Below are 15,326 nucleotides of genomic sequence, written 5' to 3'. Positions count from 1 at the left end.
TGTAAGTATGTTGTGAGAAAGGCATCAGTATACGACTGGACCACAACTAAAAATAGACCAGATCTATATCTACGATTTATTTGACTAAATTTCAATAACAAGCAGGCTTAACATTTTGAATTCTAAAGCTTGAATCTTTTATTTTGATCGAATTGTCACTGACAATGCAAAATAATTGCAATACTTTACCTCAAGAGGCACCATTTCTAATGTATCTTGTCCTATTCCATATTCAGATAAATCTGTTTGAGAAATGTATTTCTACAGATGTATTCCCCATATATTACCATTTGTACGGTAGATCTTTTGAGGCATTTTCTGTGTCACCTTTTCAGAGACTTCCTTTTTATTTTTAGACTGTTTAAAACACTTAATGTGTTTTCACCCATACACATTTCATTCAAATGTCTATCTTAACAAATCATTCAATCCCATTTTCATAGCTACAAAAGTGAAATGAAATATGTCCACAAGACCGGCAGTTTTTCTCACTTTTCAGCTGTTGTTGAAGAAGCTGAGTAAGTTTGGTTTATTACTATATGAGCTGCACTACACTGTTGTTACAGTAGATGAACTCACTGCAGGCTGTTCATTGGACGGCTGTTGTTCCATGTTCGCTATGTGTAGCCATCACACACACACACACACACACACACACACAGAAAAAAAAAACACATGAGTGGGAACTATACACCATACAGTGCACACATACACACTCAACAATACGTGTGCACATCCATACATGCACGCTCGTGGTGGTTGTGAGGGGTTGCTGTGGTAACGGTGTGTGAAGGGGCACCCGGGCCCTGGTTGGTGGATATTCTCAGCATCTCTATGGTGCTATCAACCAATCACAAGGCTTCACTCTGTGCCCCAGAGAACAAGGGGGGTGAACACAGGAAGCGAGCAGAAAAAAAAGAGAGAGAGAGAAAGAGGGGGGATGGGGGTGCTGTTTGTGTCACCTAAACATTACATCATCACTTGAGTGTCTGATTCGCTTCTTCCTTTTCATTCCCCTCTCACACGCAGCAGCGGTACAGTAATGGAAAACTGTCATTGATGAGCATCATGTTAAATGCACACACCAGAAGGCCCTCCCCTCTCATGTTCCAGAGAGCTCTCCACATCCCATGAGGCAATGGGGCACTATTGTGCGCCCAGACTCCGCCACATCCCCTGTCTATAATATGCTCTCCTGTATGGGCCTCTGCGGAGCCAGCAGTTTTCTAAAGCTGTTATTGTTCCGTGTCTGACCCCACTCACACACAAACATGTTGCATGTTCTTTTGAACTTCATGAACTCAATCCATTCCCTATTGTTTGTGCTTCTGCTCTCTGCTTGCCATTAGTTCCGCTGTCTATTTTCTGAGGCCGAATGAGTGTGAACGCGGGAGCGGGATTTCTATATTGTCTTCCATCTCCCAGTTGCCTTTTCTCTCAGTTTTTCTCCCTCTGTTTCTCTTGCTTTCTCCCTGTCTTTCCTGATGACAGTCACCCAAGCATGAAATCAATTTCTCATCTTGGGATAGGATGACATTGGCATGCTGGGCATAGCGATTTGGAGGCTAATGGCTAAACTGTATTAGACCATTGCGCTGGAGTGACAATCCGATGTCAGCTGCCAATTGCCTGATCTGTCGGACGTGTTCATGAACTCTGTGACTGGGGTGTGTTTCAACGTTTTGATTTCATTCTTTCCTCGGCATTTTTTTCCCCCAGAGAAGATTGTGTACTTAGGTTACACTGGAAAACCATGACCAAAAAAAAACGTAGTTATTTCCTGCTTCTTCCCTTCTTTTCTGAATACATCACAAACAGTCAAACACACTCGCCGTTACTTTGTGAGCACACACATCCGTCCATCCCGTGTATCATTTTATCCCCCCCCCCCCCCCCACACACACACACGTCATCAAGCCACATTACCTTCCTTATGACACATCATCATGATTCCTCACTCATGCATTAGTCAGAAGAAGAACAGATCACTAATCATGTGCGTTCAACCTCTCATATGAAGCCATTATACAGCAGTTGATTATAGCACGAAGGAGCAGCCACGCAATCAGCTCAAGAAAAAAAGTCTGTGGAAAATGCTGAAGACAGAAGCCAGCTCACAGATTGATGCATCAACTCCAGACATCGAGAAGGCGGTTTATGTGTGTGTGTGTGTGTGTGTGTGTGTGTGTGTGTGTGTGTGTGTGTGGCACTTCTCGGTGTAGCAGCGGGCTGTACAGTATGGATAATGTGGTGTTGCATTACAGGCAGACGGGCTGACTCGTGCATACTGGCCTAATGACATAGTGACCACATTTATCCTGCCTCTGAAGCATAATCGGCACTCTTGGATTCCAACAGTAACAACGGGGCCTGTCAGTGGCCACGGGCGCAAAGCTAACACACACATAAATCACACACGCGAAGGCAAGATGTGCGCGTGTTTTTTCTTGTGTGCTGCCAACTCACATGCTAACAGACAACACAGAAGCACAGAAACAAATATACAACTATGGACAGAGACAGACGCAAACACAGACACATTCGCACGTAAACCTGGGCTGATCCCAGTAGTGCTTTATTTTCAGAGACAAAACAGATTGTTCTCATAAAACAGCGCCAAAGGGAAAAAAAGATTTGCACAGACAGGTCAGATAAATACTTGACTGTTTTGCTAATGCTCCATTTCTAGCTGGTATTCTCACCAGGGCTCTCGTGAAATTGCAGCATCTGTGTCTTTTTTTCTCTGCAGACCTTTTTTTTTTTTCCAGTCAGTTCAGCTTCGGATGCCATTAGCCCCCATCACTCAACCTGCGTGTTGATAACGTCGACCTACTGTACTGTACCTCCGTTCTGTTCTCTGAAGGCTGAGATGGAGAGATAGCACAGCGGAGGGCGAGGAGGGAGAGGAAAAGACAAATAGCAAAGAGAAATAGAAAGAGAGGTTATAGATAAAGAGACACACAGAACAGGAAGAAAAAAAAAAAAAGTGGGGGTTTACAGGGAAGGGGAGCTTCCTGTAGCTATAGCAACCGCTGGCACGCTGGTCCAATCACCACGCCAATGCCTGGTTGCTAGGGAGAGATTCCGGCGGAGAGAGTCGGGGCTCGCGGCAGGCAGCGGCGCTTTTTCCCGTACGACTCTCCAGGATCCGGGATAGATGACGGGGATTATTCCTACGCTTGTCTCTCTCAAGCGTTACCGTCCCGAGGGGGTTTTAACACACCGCCGCCTATTGTCTTTAAGTGTCTGGCTCAGTGAAGGTGGGATTTCTGAACGATAAAGAGGATCATCAAGCGACAAAACCCTGCTGTGTTGGACAAACACATACACACACTAAACCAGTACATATGTACACAGAGCTGGAAACGTAGAGCATTTTTATTGCTTATCACAAGGCCCCATCTCTCACGGCAGGTCGGTTATCCCTGTGCTTGTGTGTGTGAGAGATGTCATTCACGCCTATTTTCCCCTCCGCTGAGTGTCCTATCAGCCTTCAGAGGGTTAAAAGCTGAAGGCCTCGGCAATGAGGCTGGTCTGCTGGTATGAAGGGACTCCACTGAGCAACCATCTGTCTCCATCAACTAGGAAAACCCTGTCACTCATGCACAATTTCTTTCTGCTTTGGCCTTAAGCTACCTCCCTCTCTCTCTCTCTCTCTCTCTCTCTCTCTCTCTCTCTCTCTCTCCTCTCGCCCTCCTCTACGACCACATCTCCATCTGTTTTCTGTTACCGGTTTTCTTTTTTATAGCCACGCTAGCGGCATGGCTCCAGGGAGAGCAACGTCAGTCTGCCAGTCTGCCACTTTGGTCCAGCTTGAGATATCTCAGCAACTGTTGGATGGATTGCCATTAAATTGTGTAGAGACACTCATGGTCCCCAGAGGATGACTCCCGCTGACTTTGGTGATAGCCTCACTTTTCCTCTAGCGCCATCATGAGGTTGACATTTTCGGTTATGAGTTAAATATCCTAAAAGTGAGGTGGGCTGCCATGAAATCTGGTCCAGACACTCAAGGTCCCCGGAGGATCCTTTCCTTTAGCGCCACAAGCAGCTATACGTTTTCACTTATTCAGTCAAATATAAACTTGATGGATTGACACATTCTTTTGTATGGACTTTCATTGTTCCCAGATGATGAATCCTAATGACTTTAGTGGTCCCTGACTTTTTTCCTAGTATCAGCAAGTTGACATTTGGCACGGAGTGAAATGTCTTAACTATTTTATGGCTTGTCATGAAATTTTGTACAGACATTCATGTGCCCCAGAGGATGAATTATAATAACTTTGGACATCTGCTAGCATGCTCATATGAAATAGTGACATGGTAAACATACCTTCTAAACTTCAGGATGTTAACATGATCGTTGTGGGCATTGCGCTGAAAGCCCCATGCCAGAGCGCAGCCTCACAAAGCTGCCAGTGTGCTTGTAGACTTTTGTTTCCCTCCTCTTCCTGTCTGTCCGATCTCCTCCTCTCACACCCTGTGACTTGGCACAACTTGAGAAAAACGCGTTATTTACTCTTGAAGTGTTTCCTCCTGTCAGAAGGGCTCAGATCCAGGGGACGGAGGGAGGGCAGTGGAGCCCGGGGCCCACGTTGGTAGCACAGATGTGGGGGTGAATAGGTGAGTACCTCCCCTGCTGAAACGTGTCACTGCCCCACTGCATACATGCCTCTCTGCTTCACTGTGGTTGGCCCGATTATTTTGAAGGAAAATTGTGCATAATTGTTGCCAAAAAACAATTAGATTGTGCAGCGGGTCTGCTTTGAAGTACTGTACAAAGCATGTCCATTTACTTAATAGCACATTATGAAGACCTAACAGTAGCATAATGAGCTCAGGGAAGAGTCACAGTGAGATAATGTGGGGGGAGTGGGGAATGAAGGGAGACTCTGTGAAAGAAAGGGAAGGTTGCATGTAGGTGCAGTTCTGTAGCGAGGAAAGAGGGTGCAAATTGAGATAAAGTGGAGACCTTGTGCTCAGAGCCACAAAGCTCTGGAAGCCGTCTTTAAACAGAAAGACAGAGAAAGAGGAGGGGAGGAGGCAGGGCTGTCAGCACTATTTTGGGGTTCCGGCCCAGGCCGACTTTGAGAAGGGAATTTTAATTGCGTCTGTTGGCTGGAGATAAATACCCAATCACGCGGACCCCCTGTGGGTGCCTAATCAGCGCGGTTCTAATGACCACAGCTGCAGACACCGGCCTACATGCTAACCTCTAATCACTAGACTTATGATCTAGATGCTACCTTCCCGCCTTGCCAAAAAAGAGAAATATGGAGAGAAGCAGCGTCTTTTAGTTTTCCTCATTAGAGCGCCATTCGGGGGAAAGATCATAAAATGGGCAACTAGATGAAATTAAGTCTTTGATGTCATCTTGCAAAGCTGATTATGTTTGGCTTAGGAAGCTGTTTGATGAGAAACCTGACTCTCCATCAAATAATACAAAGTTTATTTACTCATATAAACAAATTATTTTATTAACTTGGGAATTCTACTTGATTATGATTTTCCACTCAAACTGTGCGCGCTTTCCCACGAGCAGTACCAGTATAAATTACCCGAAGGCCATTCGTAGGATGGTGAGACAGACCAGGGTGGTTCTGTGTCGGCTGTGTCGGTTGCGGTCTGTTATTTTTATGGGTTGGTGTCCACACCATGTGGAGCTGGTTGTGCGGCTGTAACCAAAAGCCTTTCTTCTCGGAGCCAAGCTAAGCCACGTCTCTGCGGCAGCAGAGACAACCAAGCTGGCAAATATACAACAAGTTTGAAACTTCTGCTTAATGGTTACGGATAAAATGAGAGAGCTTGAAAAGTAAAGGGACTGCCTGCAAGAGGGCCGTCAACATGGAGGCTCTAATCGGGAGGTTATCGAGGTGCCCGTAGACAGGTTAAAATGCAAGAAAAACACCCCTGCATTGAGATCATGCTTTCTTCAGCTAATCCGATGGATTTTTAATATTCTCAACCCACAAAGGAACACTTGGAGACACATGGTTTTGTTTGGACAGTCCCCTGAAATGTACTGTAGATAGAAGTGTGTGTTTTACATCTATGAATATCTTGTTGTATTTAAAGATGGTCTTATTATTTACATATGGTGCCTTTAATCATTTAGTTTTTGTCAATTTTAGGGGAAAACTTGTTTATAATGTGTCAATTAAATATTTTTCGCCACCACGGGAGGTTTCAAACTGATTTAAGGGTTATCATCCATGAAAACGTTTGGCATTCACAGCCACCAGTTCAACCACATCAAAACCAAATGTGCCACCACCGGCGCCACATCATTCAGACTCAGGGACCTAGCTGTCTCTAGGGCAACTGTGGAAGGTTTACGTCTCCTATGGCAACTGAGGAAGGGGGACGTCCTTTGTGAGGCATCCAGCCAATCGTCCAGTCAGAAGAAAACAACATGATTAGCCAGAACAGGTGAACCGTCCAATCCAGTCGGAGCAGATCCCGTCTGCCGGCTCAGGCGTCCATATGCTAATTAAGTGCATTAGGCTAATTGAGCCAATTCCAGTCGTTTGAAAATCAATCCGGGTGCAGATTGAAAAGCAAATCATTCCGAAAGAGTGCCAGAGGGAGAAAAAAAAAAGAGAAAATTGTGGCACTCAATATAACTACAATTTCGTTTTAGAAGATTAAAAACATTTTTATGAAATGAATGCAGTGGACCATTTCGAGACACAACGATATGTCTTCCATGACGAAGAGTTTAGTAGATGTGGAAATATTCCCCCCCCCCCCCCCCCCATTCCCCCTTTTCCATGAAGGCATCAGATAGCCTGTGATTTGGGTTTCTGGTAAGAGCCTCAGCAAGTCTGGTTTAAAATGCAGCAGCGACACTTTATGAAGGCCTGTGCCATTGTTCAGTGGTTCTGGAAATGTGGTTTGCACATGCAAAACACACACACACACACACACACACACGTTTTTAGAAACTGGCTATTCTAAGTCTTAGCTCTGGTCTGCCTCATGCATCCCCTTCATTCTTGCCATCCCTCCCTTCCTCTGCACTTCTGCAGCCGCCTTGCCTTCATGCCAGTGACCTGTCGCAATGATAAAGATCCATCATCATATCTCGCCAATACACACTGTCCCATTTCATCATCCTATCACGGCGTACGCACAGTGCCATCTCATCGGGGATGGATTTATGTGTTTCCATCCTCCTGTGGGAGCCGAGATTGTTTTGTTTTTAAGTGAGGGCCCATTGATCTTTTATTACACCATTAAGTCAATACGCTCCACTCATAAACAGCTTGAGATTAAATGAGCCCCTTTGAAGGGTTTATGTGCACGTGTGTGTGTGTGTGTGTCCGTCTGTGTCTGTGTGTCTGAGCCTGCCAGCACACACTGACAACTGGTGGCTATATGGAGCCCAGTTTAGCCCGTAGCAGCAACTCTAGTCTCTATGGCATGGCTAGGATTAGGCCGTTTATTAGCCACATTGTTGTTGGTATTCAAGGCGCTTCATTCCGCCACAAGCAGAGTGATGCTTCGTTGAGTTCACAACGGTAACTGCTGTATGTACTGTGGCACAGTCCACCTTCACTCACTGGCATTGTGGTGCCAGCGGTTTTTCAGCATCGTCTGCTGGACCTAATGTTGTGACATCATGATTTGCAGTTTTTCCACATGGATTCATTTTCCAGTTTTTCATGCTGTGATAATGGTCAGTGGTTTGGCTTTTGTGTAGAAATATTAGATGACTTCATGGGTAATGAATGGGATTTCTTAAAAAAAATGAAATAAATAGCCCAGTACAGTCAGATAGAGTACACATTTCAGGAAATAATTTGATTAAAGCATTTGAGATATTTTGAAACGTTTTGGTCAAATACAAAAAAACCTCCTTCAGGTCCTCTATAGTTTTGGTGATAAACGTGCTCCACTGCTGGAGCACGTTTATCGCTGCTATCGCGCTAGTCGAGACGATGTTCAGGTTTCTTCGTCTGTTTTAAGGTCATGACCCGTCTCCCGTGAGCTGCCGACTTATCAGGAGGATCTGAGGGTTTCTTCACTTAGAATCTGTTCTTTGTGTCTGAGAAAGTCCACTCATCTAGAAATCATTCAGGTGAGGTGTTTAGTACAGTATTGCATTTGACCTCCTTCTTTTTGTTCTCTTGATGCAAGTTTAAGGTCATTTTCACAAATACAATTTTTGAAAATGGTGATTTTTTATATAGTTTTACGTGTGGAAATCTGGGTTTGTTTAACACAGCATATGACCTTGATCAGGGCCATGTCTGTCAGGTCATAGTATTTCTTTCCAGCTGGAGGTTACAATAACTGGCAACTCTTCCTGTTGGTGAACCGCACAGACTGGGAGAAACCAGAGACGAGCAACCACAGCCACTGATCCGTGAAAACACCTCTTAGATATAGTATTACACCCGCTGGAATTTACTCTCAGTTACATGGCAGCTTACATTGTCCGCTTAGGATGCACAATATAGAAACACAGATACACAAACTGAGCACTCACCTTGTGCACACACAGCAAATGATTCTGATGCCTTCCCCCATTGGAATTCAATGAGCCTGCAGTGGAGGTTCTGGTGATGCTAGGCACTTGCGGCCTGTTGTTTTGTCTCCGTCTTCACATTGTTTAGCACAAAATGACTTTTCCGCTGATTATATCATTATATTCCCATCAGAGCAAATTGGCTCACCACTGTCTGGAGCGGAATAACTTCCACGAGCAGTCATGTGTGAAGACAAACACACACACACACACACACACCACAAACGAGCACAGATGCTCACACAAACAGGTAGAAAGGAGGGCGCTCAGAGTTAACAAATCTCAGAGAAGAAACATAGACAAATAGCCCTTGTTGTCATTTGATGTTAAGAGCACACAACATCCGCACGTTACTGGATATTCTATAGTGCTTTGAGTGTGTTGATCTTTCCCCTTCTCTCCACAGTGTGTAACTGTGATCTGGCACGATCCGGCTTCTTCCAGAAGAAGGGCGAGTACATCTGCACGGCGGACTATCAGCGTCTGTACGGTACACGCTGCGACCGCTGCGACAGCTTCATCACGGGAGAGGTGGTCTCCGCTCTGGGACGCACGTACCACCCCAAGTGCTTTGTCTGCAGTGTCTGCAGGTACATGCACATACACCCACGCGCTGTATATACGCGGTTACAGTTGTACTTAGTGCAGCAACATTATTGCTTTGGAGTCGTCTTTCTGGCAAAAGTACGCCCAATATTCACTCTACTTTTAGCTTCGTTTTGGTCTCCACCAACTTCTAATGAAACATATTTGTCTCTTTAGCAGCTGAATGTTCCACTATGTTTAGCAGCTATTTGTTAACTTAGTCTGTTTGCATTTTGGTGCCTGGCAGTTAGTATAATCAGAACTTTATGCTTAAAACAGAGAGTGAGCCAAACAGTAAAATTACTGACCGTACATCCAAAATAATGAGCTGGAAAATGCTTTAAAAACGACCTCTACTGAGCTGAGAGGAAGTGCAGTGGAGTGATAATTCTCTGTTTGTTTTGTTACGACAGGCAACACATTATACACAGTCATTGCATCCATCAATATTATATAATTATTCATTTTAATAGCTTTAGGACGCAGGGTTATAAAAACAAACATCTGGTTTTTTCATCCATTAACAGACACAGTGATCATTTTCAAAAGAATGATTACATCACAATATGGATTGATGGCACTCCATCCCTGCAACATGGGACAATTGACAATGTACACACTTACCCATGTTACTTAAGCATAACACTCTACATTGCATTGTATACTGTACACATTACTTACTCACATCTCTGATTCATTTGTGAAAGCAGCCTATAGAAGACAGAGAACAGCAGATGAATTATGGAGCTACTGAATAGGAAAATAGTGTTTTCTGCCTTATGACCATGCAATCCTTCCACAACTAATGCTACACGAGTTGCATCTTTCGCAGTAAGAGATGATAAGGTGACTCATTTCTTTACAGGGGCTTTGATAATGCCACTCAGCTCATGATTCAGTCTTATCTCGGCTCCTGAATGTCAATAAATGTCTGATTGGAAAGCTCAAGCGGTCTGGCGTTTTGCTTAGTCGAGACACGATTCCAAAAAGAGAGCTGACCCGGTGTTTCACGCTGTTAGCTGAAGTAAAAGTAGGCCATCTCTCATCTGACCTCCATCAGTGGTTGTGTTAAGCTCCTCCTGAACAAAGTAACTTTCCTTTTTTTTATTATTTCACCATTTCACTCTCCTGACTCTTGCTCCTTCATGCCCCATTCTTAAAAAGAGTCTGTTCTCATGGTTTGTTGTGCTCTAGTTTGCTTTGTTACAAGGCCTACATAAGAGTGATCTTCCTTTACCTCCCTCCAGTAGAGTAGTGTTTGCCAGTTGTTTGTGTATCTGCTTGACATTGGCTGATAAACAAGCGGTCATGCCCAGCAGCCCTGGGCAAAAAAAACAAAACACTGAGCTGACACCAACTGGCCGGAGACAGTCAGTGGAGCAGTCCTGCCAGTGACGGGGGTATCTGTGTGTGTGATTGTGTGTGTGTGTGTGTGCGAGGAGTAAACTGGAAGAGACAGCGAGAAGCCGAAGGGTGAATCTCTTCTTTCCTGCTCCGTCTGCCCTCTGTCACATTGCTCACAATTCTTTCTTGTACCCCCCCCCCCCCCCCCCCCCCCCCCCTTCACATCCTGTCGTCCTGCGTCCTCCACCCCCTCTTCTGTCTTCTCCTCATCCTCATCAATACCGTCGTCATCTTCCTGCTCTAAATCACCGTCCTTATCCCATCGTCTTCCTTTATGTCGTCATCATCACCCCTCTCTTTTCTCTTTTGTCGTCCCCCGGCCTCGGCCCTAACAAAGGCAGACTGCAAGTTTCCCCGTTCCGTGCTGATCTTTTTTAATAAAGCGGCGGTGATCAAAGCCAGAGTGCATATTGCTGAAGCCAGAAATAGCTTTACTTCTGTGGCCAGTTTAGGAAAAAAGAAAGAAAAAAAAACATGCATTAAATATGTAAACAGAGTACATTTTTAAAGCGATGAGAAAGGCTGACAAGGCAAGAGTGTCTTGGGGGAGCGAGAGCAACACACAGGTAAAGACAAGGTCAACTGCAGAGTAACACACTCTTCTGCACAATCGCAGCATTTCTTTGGCTATAGACTGGGATATCTGAGGGTGGGTGCTCGCACATGCACGATTCAGCCTGTCATGTTTAAACGTGGATACAGACACACACCTCGAAAACAGGCTTCCTGTGTAAAATACAGACTTCTGCGTTTTGCTCCCGTCAGTTCAATTAAAAAATTAAAAAAATTGTCTGGGTTTACGAACAGATGGTTTACCTCGGCATCAACTGGAGGGTGAAATTAAAATGAACCCGAAGTGAACTATACCCTTCATCAGTTTTCATCGACTTGTATCCCTTTAAGTATTTACCAGGGCCTTTGTTGTGTAATTCGGGGGATGAAACGTCTCTGCTGGCTCATCTGTTCTGCTCACGTGTCCGTCCTTTCTCTTTTATGTATGGATGTTGGCCTGCTTTGAATAATATAAAAGCACAAAGGAGTAAACCTTGAATACTGTACATGTCAGTCCCCCCCTCCCTCACACACACACACACACACACACACACACACACACAAACATATTTAGACAGCCACAATTGTAAAATAGCTCCCTAGAAACACACTTTGTGGGGCTCACAACCTCAACAGCGGCGTGTACATGTTGCGCACAAGCCTTTACACATGCTTGCCTCTGGACATCTCTAAGTGCGTACATGGATGTACTACGCTCGTGTGTGCAGACTCTGAGCTCCGCTGGAGACTCCAGCCTCCCTCTGGGTCCTGGCCCCGGCTCCAGGCTTCGGCGGGGGAGTAAAAGGATTACTGCCGTCTATGTCTTTTTAAACAGCCTTCCCTAAGCCTTTTAGCCCCCCCATTCATTCTCCACATCCTCCCCAGTCATAAAGAAATCAATCTGTCTCCACAAAATAAATGCCACTGAGGAGGAAAGAGAGACAAAACGGCGCATCACGATGCTGTAAATTAAATTTCACAGCCGCTGTTCTGCTGTCGTGGATATACCCCGCTTGTTTGCTCGTGCGTGTATTCACTCTTCCTAATCTTCAGAAACTGTGGAAACTGTGACCTGGTGGAACCAGCTGTGTCGGGAGGGAGTGAGGGCAGAGCGAACTGGGCGGACAATTTGAGAGGGAAAGAGGCGGTTGAGATCAGTATGCACTCTGCACAGTCCCCCTAATAAGGTTTCATTCTCACTGACGGAGCCAGTTTCCCCCTTTTAGAAGCCCGTGGCAGCGTCACATTATCGCCTCTTTAATCACAGAGCAGCCAGGTACTCACGCAACAATCAACGTCCTATTAACCCGTCGCCTCAACTGTTTGGAAATGTATTTTCAGGTTCATAGAGGATGTCGGACTGTATTTAGCTTGTGTCAGCAGGATTACGGCCTGTCTGTCACCCAATCATGTTTCTTGCCAACACCCATTTGTTATTTCCCCTGCGTGCACTCGGGGTGTAATGTAAAACACACAGAATCACTGCAGGCATTTTTTTTTGTATCTCCTATTGTGTATGCTTGTTTTCTAATTCTCTCGCTCTCTCTTTCCATTATCTTGTCCTCTTCAGTAAACCCTTCCCCATCGGAGACAGAGTGACGTTCAGCGGAAAGGACTGCGTGTGCCAGCAGTGCTCCCGCACGCTCGTCAAGCCAAATGAACCGATCAAGATCCACGGGCCCAGCCGTAAGTCCAGCGGCCGCCTCGCTCTGTCCCTTCTGTTTAGGGGCCACCAGGCGCTACAGCGAGCCGAGTCTAATGCGATGTGTCCACGAGGCCCATTTAGCTCATTTAGCTAATCAAGTGTCTGTCAAATCAGTGGTCCGACCTGTCGCGCTCATCCGCCAGCTGAGAATTATGCCACGCAAACAGACACATCATTCAGTCATTACTGTCAACACTGAACATGCAGAGAATAGAGGATTTTATGTTGGTCACTGTACACCTGGCACACATTCCTACATAATTCCTACATATATTATTATATTATATTATTATTACATAAATAATATAGGGTATATACGTATATAATGTGTGTTGTCAGACAGGTGTATGTGGGAAGAGTGCCCGCCGCTAACCCTTTCAGAATAAAGCAGGCGAACGATAAATTAGGATGCCACATCAGAGCAAGAGTGATTGATAGTGAATCATTTGTTAAGTGTGGCACACAGACAGCAGGCTGCCGCTCACTGGCTGTGCAGCAATAACAGATGGTGGAGCGGCAGTGAATAACTGTCCTCCCTAGATCTCTCCATTCAGGAGAATGAAATCCAAACGGCTCCCCAGGTACGTGTTCATCACTCCGTCTTATGAGGAGGCAGTGTATGAGACGGGACACAGAGTGCAGACACTAAATGTAACGCACTGTCTTTTACAGCCTGTTTCTCTATCATTTAAGAATGCAAATATATGCTCCGTGTGCAACCATTTAGCCAGGACAAAATGATTATTTTAGGAGAAAAGGGTCAGAAAGCAACATTGACGCTGGTTCCAGGCATGGGGGGGGGGTGTTCGATGATAAGTTTACATACATTGTTCAACTATAACTGACCACACGATCAAATGTTACGGACTTTATGGCCGACTGATAAATCCGCAGCCTCTGAGAACTGCCGCGTCAGGGCGCGGTGCTGTTATGCGCGGCCGTTCACTGTGTTTAACTTCATTAAATCACCTGAAAAACGACTCCAGGCTGCTACAGTATAACCATACAGGCCTCCACTCACGTCATACTGGTCGGTTATAACTCAATATTCTGCTTTTTTTATGATGGAAATGTTGGGTTACCAGGACTCATCGCCTCAGTTCCAACTGTACTTTTAAGCAAAAGTAGCATTTTAGCCTTGAAACACATTGCAGTGCAAATGCTGTTGTGTCACATTAATTACTTAACTATGTGAACATGTATAAAGTGAGATATATTAGATAATTATTGCTAAAATAGTGTTGATCAGTTTCACCAACTACCTGATGAAAAAGAAAACTCCACCCGTCTTTGTGTGCAGATTTGTGCCGACAGCTGTTTCAGAGCCATTAGACCAGTGATGTGAATGAGAGAGTCAGAGTCAGAGTCAGAGACCGTTTTCTTTTTTCCATCACTTAGTGTGAATTTCTACGTCTATAACAATTTCATGTCACAAGCTCTGGTATCTATATTTTTAGAAATTCGATACCAATTTAATTCGTTGGCTATAGAAAGGAAACTGTACCGTGACTCAGAGGAACATCAGCTGTGCTCGGTCACTGTCTGGATTCCGGCCCTGTATAGACTCAGCACTATCGCCACCAAGTGACAGTTGAGATTTATTTGGACTGCAGAAACCCAACTCAATACACTGCAGTCTCTTTGACTGCGAAGCACAGTTTGCCTTGGCCGACAGGGCAGAGTGGAGCGGTCCCCTGTGACTCCATGCGTCTCTCAGGGGGCAGTAGACCAGGTCAGAAAAGGTTAACCCTCGGACAAACGTCTTCCAAATGGAAACAAATGGAGCTTTTTTTTTAGCTTTTTGTCCCTCTGCAGCCATCTATCATTTATAGTCTCTGCGCTGTCCTGCTTCTCTCTTGCCCTGGTAGTAGTGGTCAATAACACTTGCTGTGGCGTCCTAACTGGAATTATTACAGTCTGCTTGTATACAGCGTGCTGGTTTTGGCGTGAGAGAGAGAAACATACAAGAGTCTCATACATGTCTCATGTGAGAGGGGGGTTTTATGCACCTGTTTTGGCCCTGAGGCTATTTCAGTGATTCTTGCTTCCTGCCGGCATTTAATCATGTTTAACAGTGCTTACAGTTGAGAGAACAAGCCTCACAGCTCTGCAATATCCCGCATTAGTACGGCTATTGATTAAGAAGGTGGCTGTGCCAAATGGGTAGAAAACTACACTCACGAGCACAGTGGGTGTTTAAAGATGCACAATTAAACCCTGACTCACTTTGTCTCTTCCTTTAATTCTCTCCTCTCTCCACTTCTTTTCTCCCGTCTGCATCCTTCCTCCTTCCCCCTTCCCCCTCCTCCTTTCTCTCCTCTCTCGCCGCTATCCTTCCTCAGACTGTGCTGGGTGTAGAGCCGAGATCAAGCAGGGTCAGTCCCTCCTGGCTTTGGAGAAGCAGTGGCACGTCAGCTGCTTCAGATGTCGGACCTGCAACATGGTCCTCACGGGAGAGTACATCAGCAAGTGAGTGTGTGGAAAGAAACCTCAACGTTTCAGAGTATGCGATTCTCATGTCTCGCTCAGATGAGACGTACAAGTGGC

The 15,326-nt window shown here is 45.2% G+C and overlaps 1 protein-coding gene across 1 annotated transcript in view; it reads left to right on the top strand.

The window, feature by feature from the left end:
• ablim3 (actin binding LIM protein family, member 3) overlaps positions 1-15,326 on the top strand; it is a 38,021-nt gene that overhangs the window by 8,467 nt on the left and 14,228 nt on the right. The window contains exons 3-5 of the mRNA XM_079167449.1: positions 8,940-9,123; positions 12,645-12,760; positions 15,122-15,248. Coding sequence (XP_079023575.1) covers positions 8,940-9,123; positions 12,645-12,760; positions 15,122-15,248 — 427 coding nt within the window. The remainder of the gene's footprint in view (positions 1-8,939; positions 9,124-12,644; positions 12,761-15,121; positions 15,249-15,326) is intronic.

Source organism: Pholis gunnellus (assembly GCF_910591455.1).
Source record: "Pholis gunnellus genome assembly, chromosome: 10".
NCBI lineage: Eukaryota > Metazoa > Chordata > Actinopteri > Perciformes > Pholidae > Pholis > Pholis gunnellus.
This window is presented reverse-complemented; position numbering and strand designations above follow the sequence as displayed.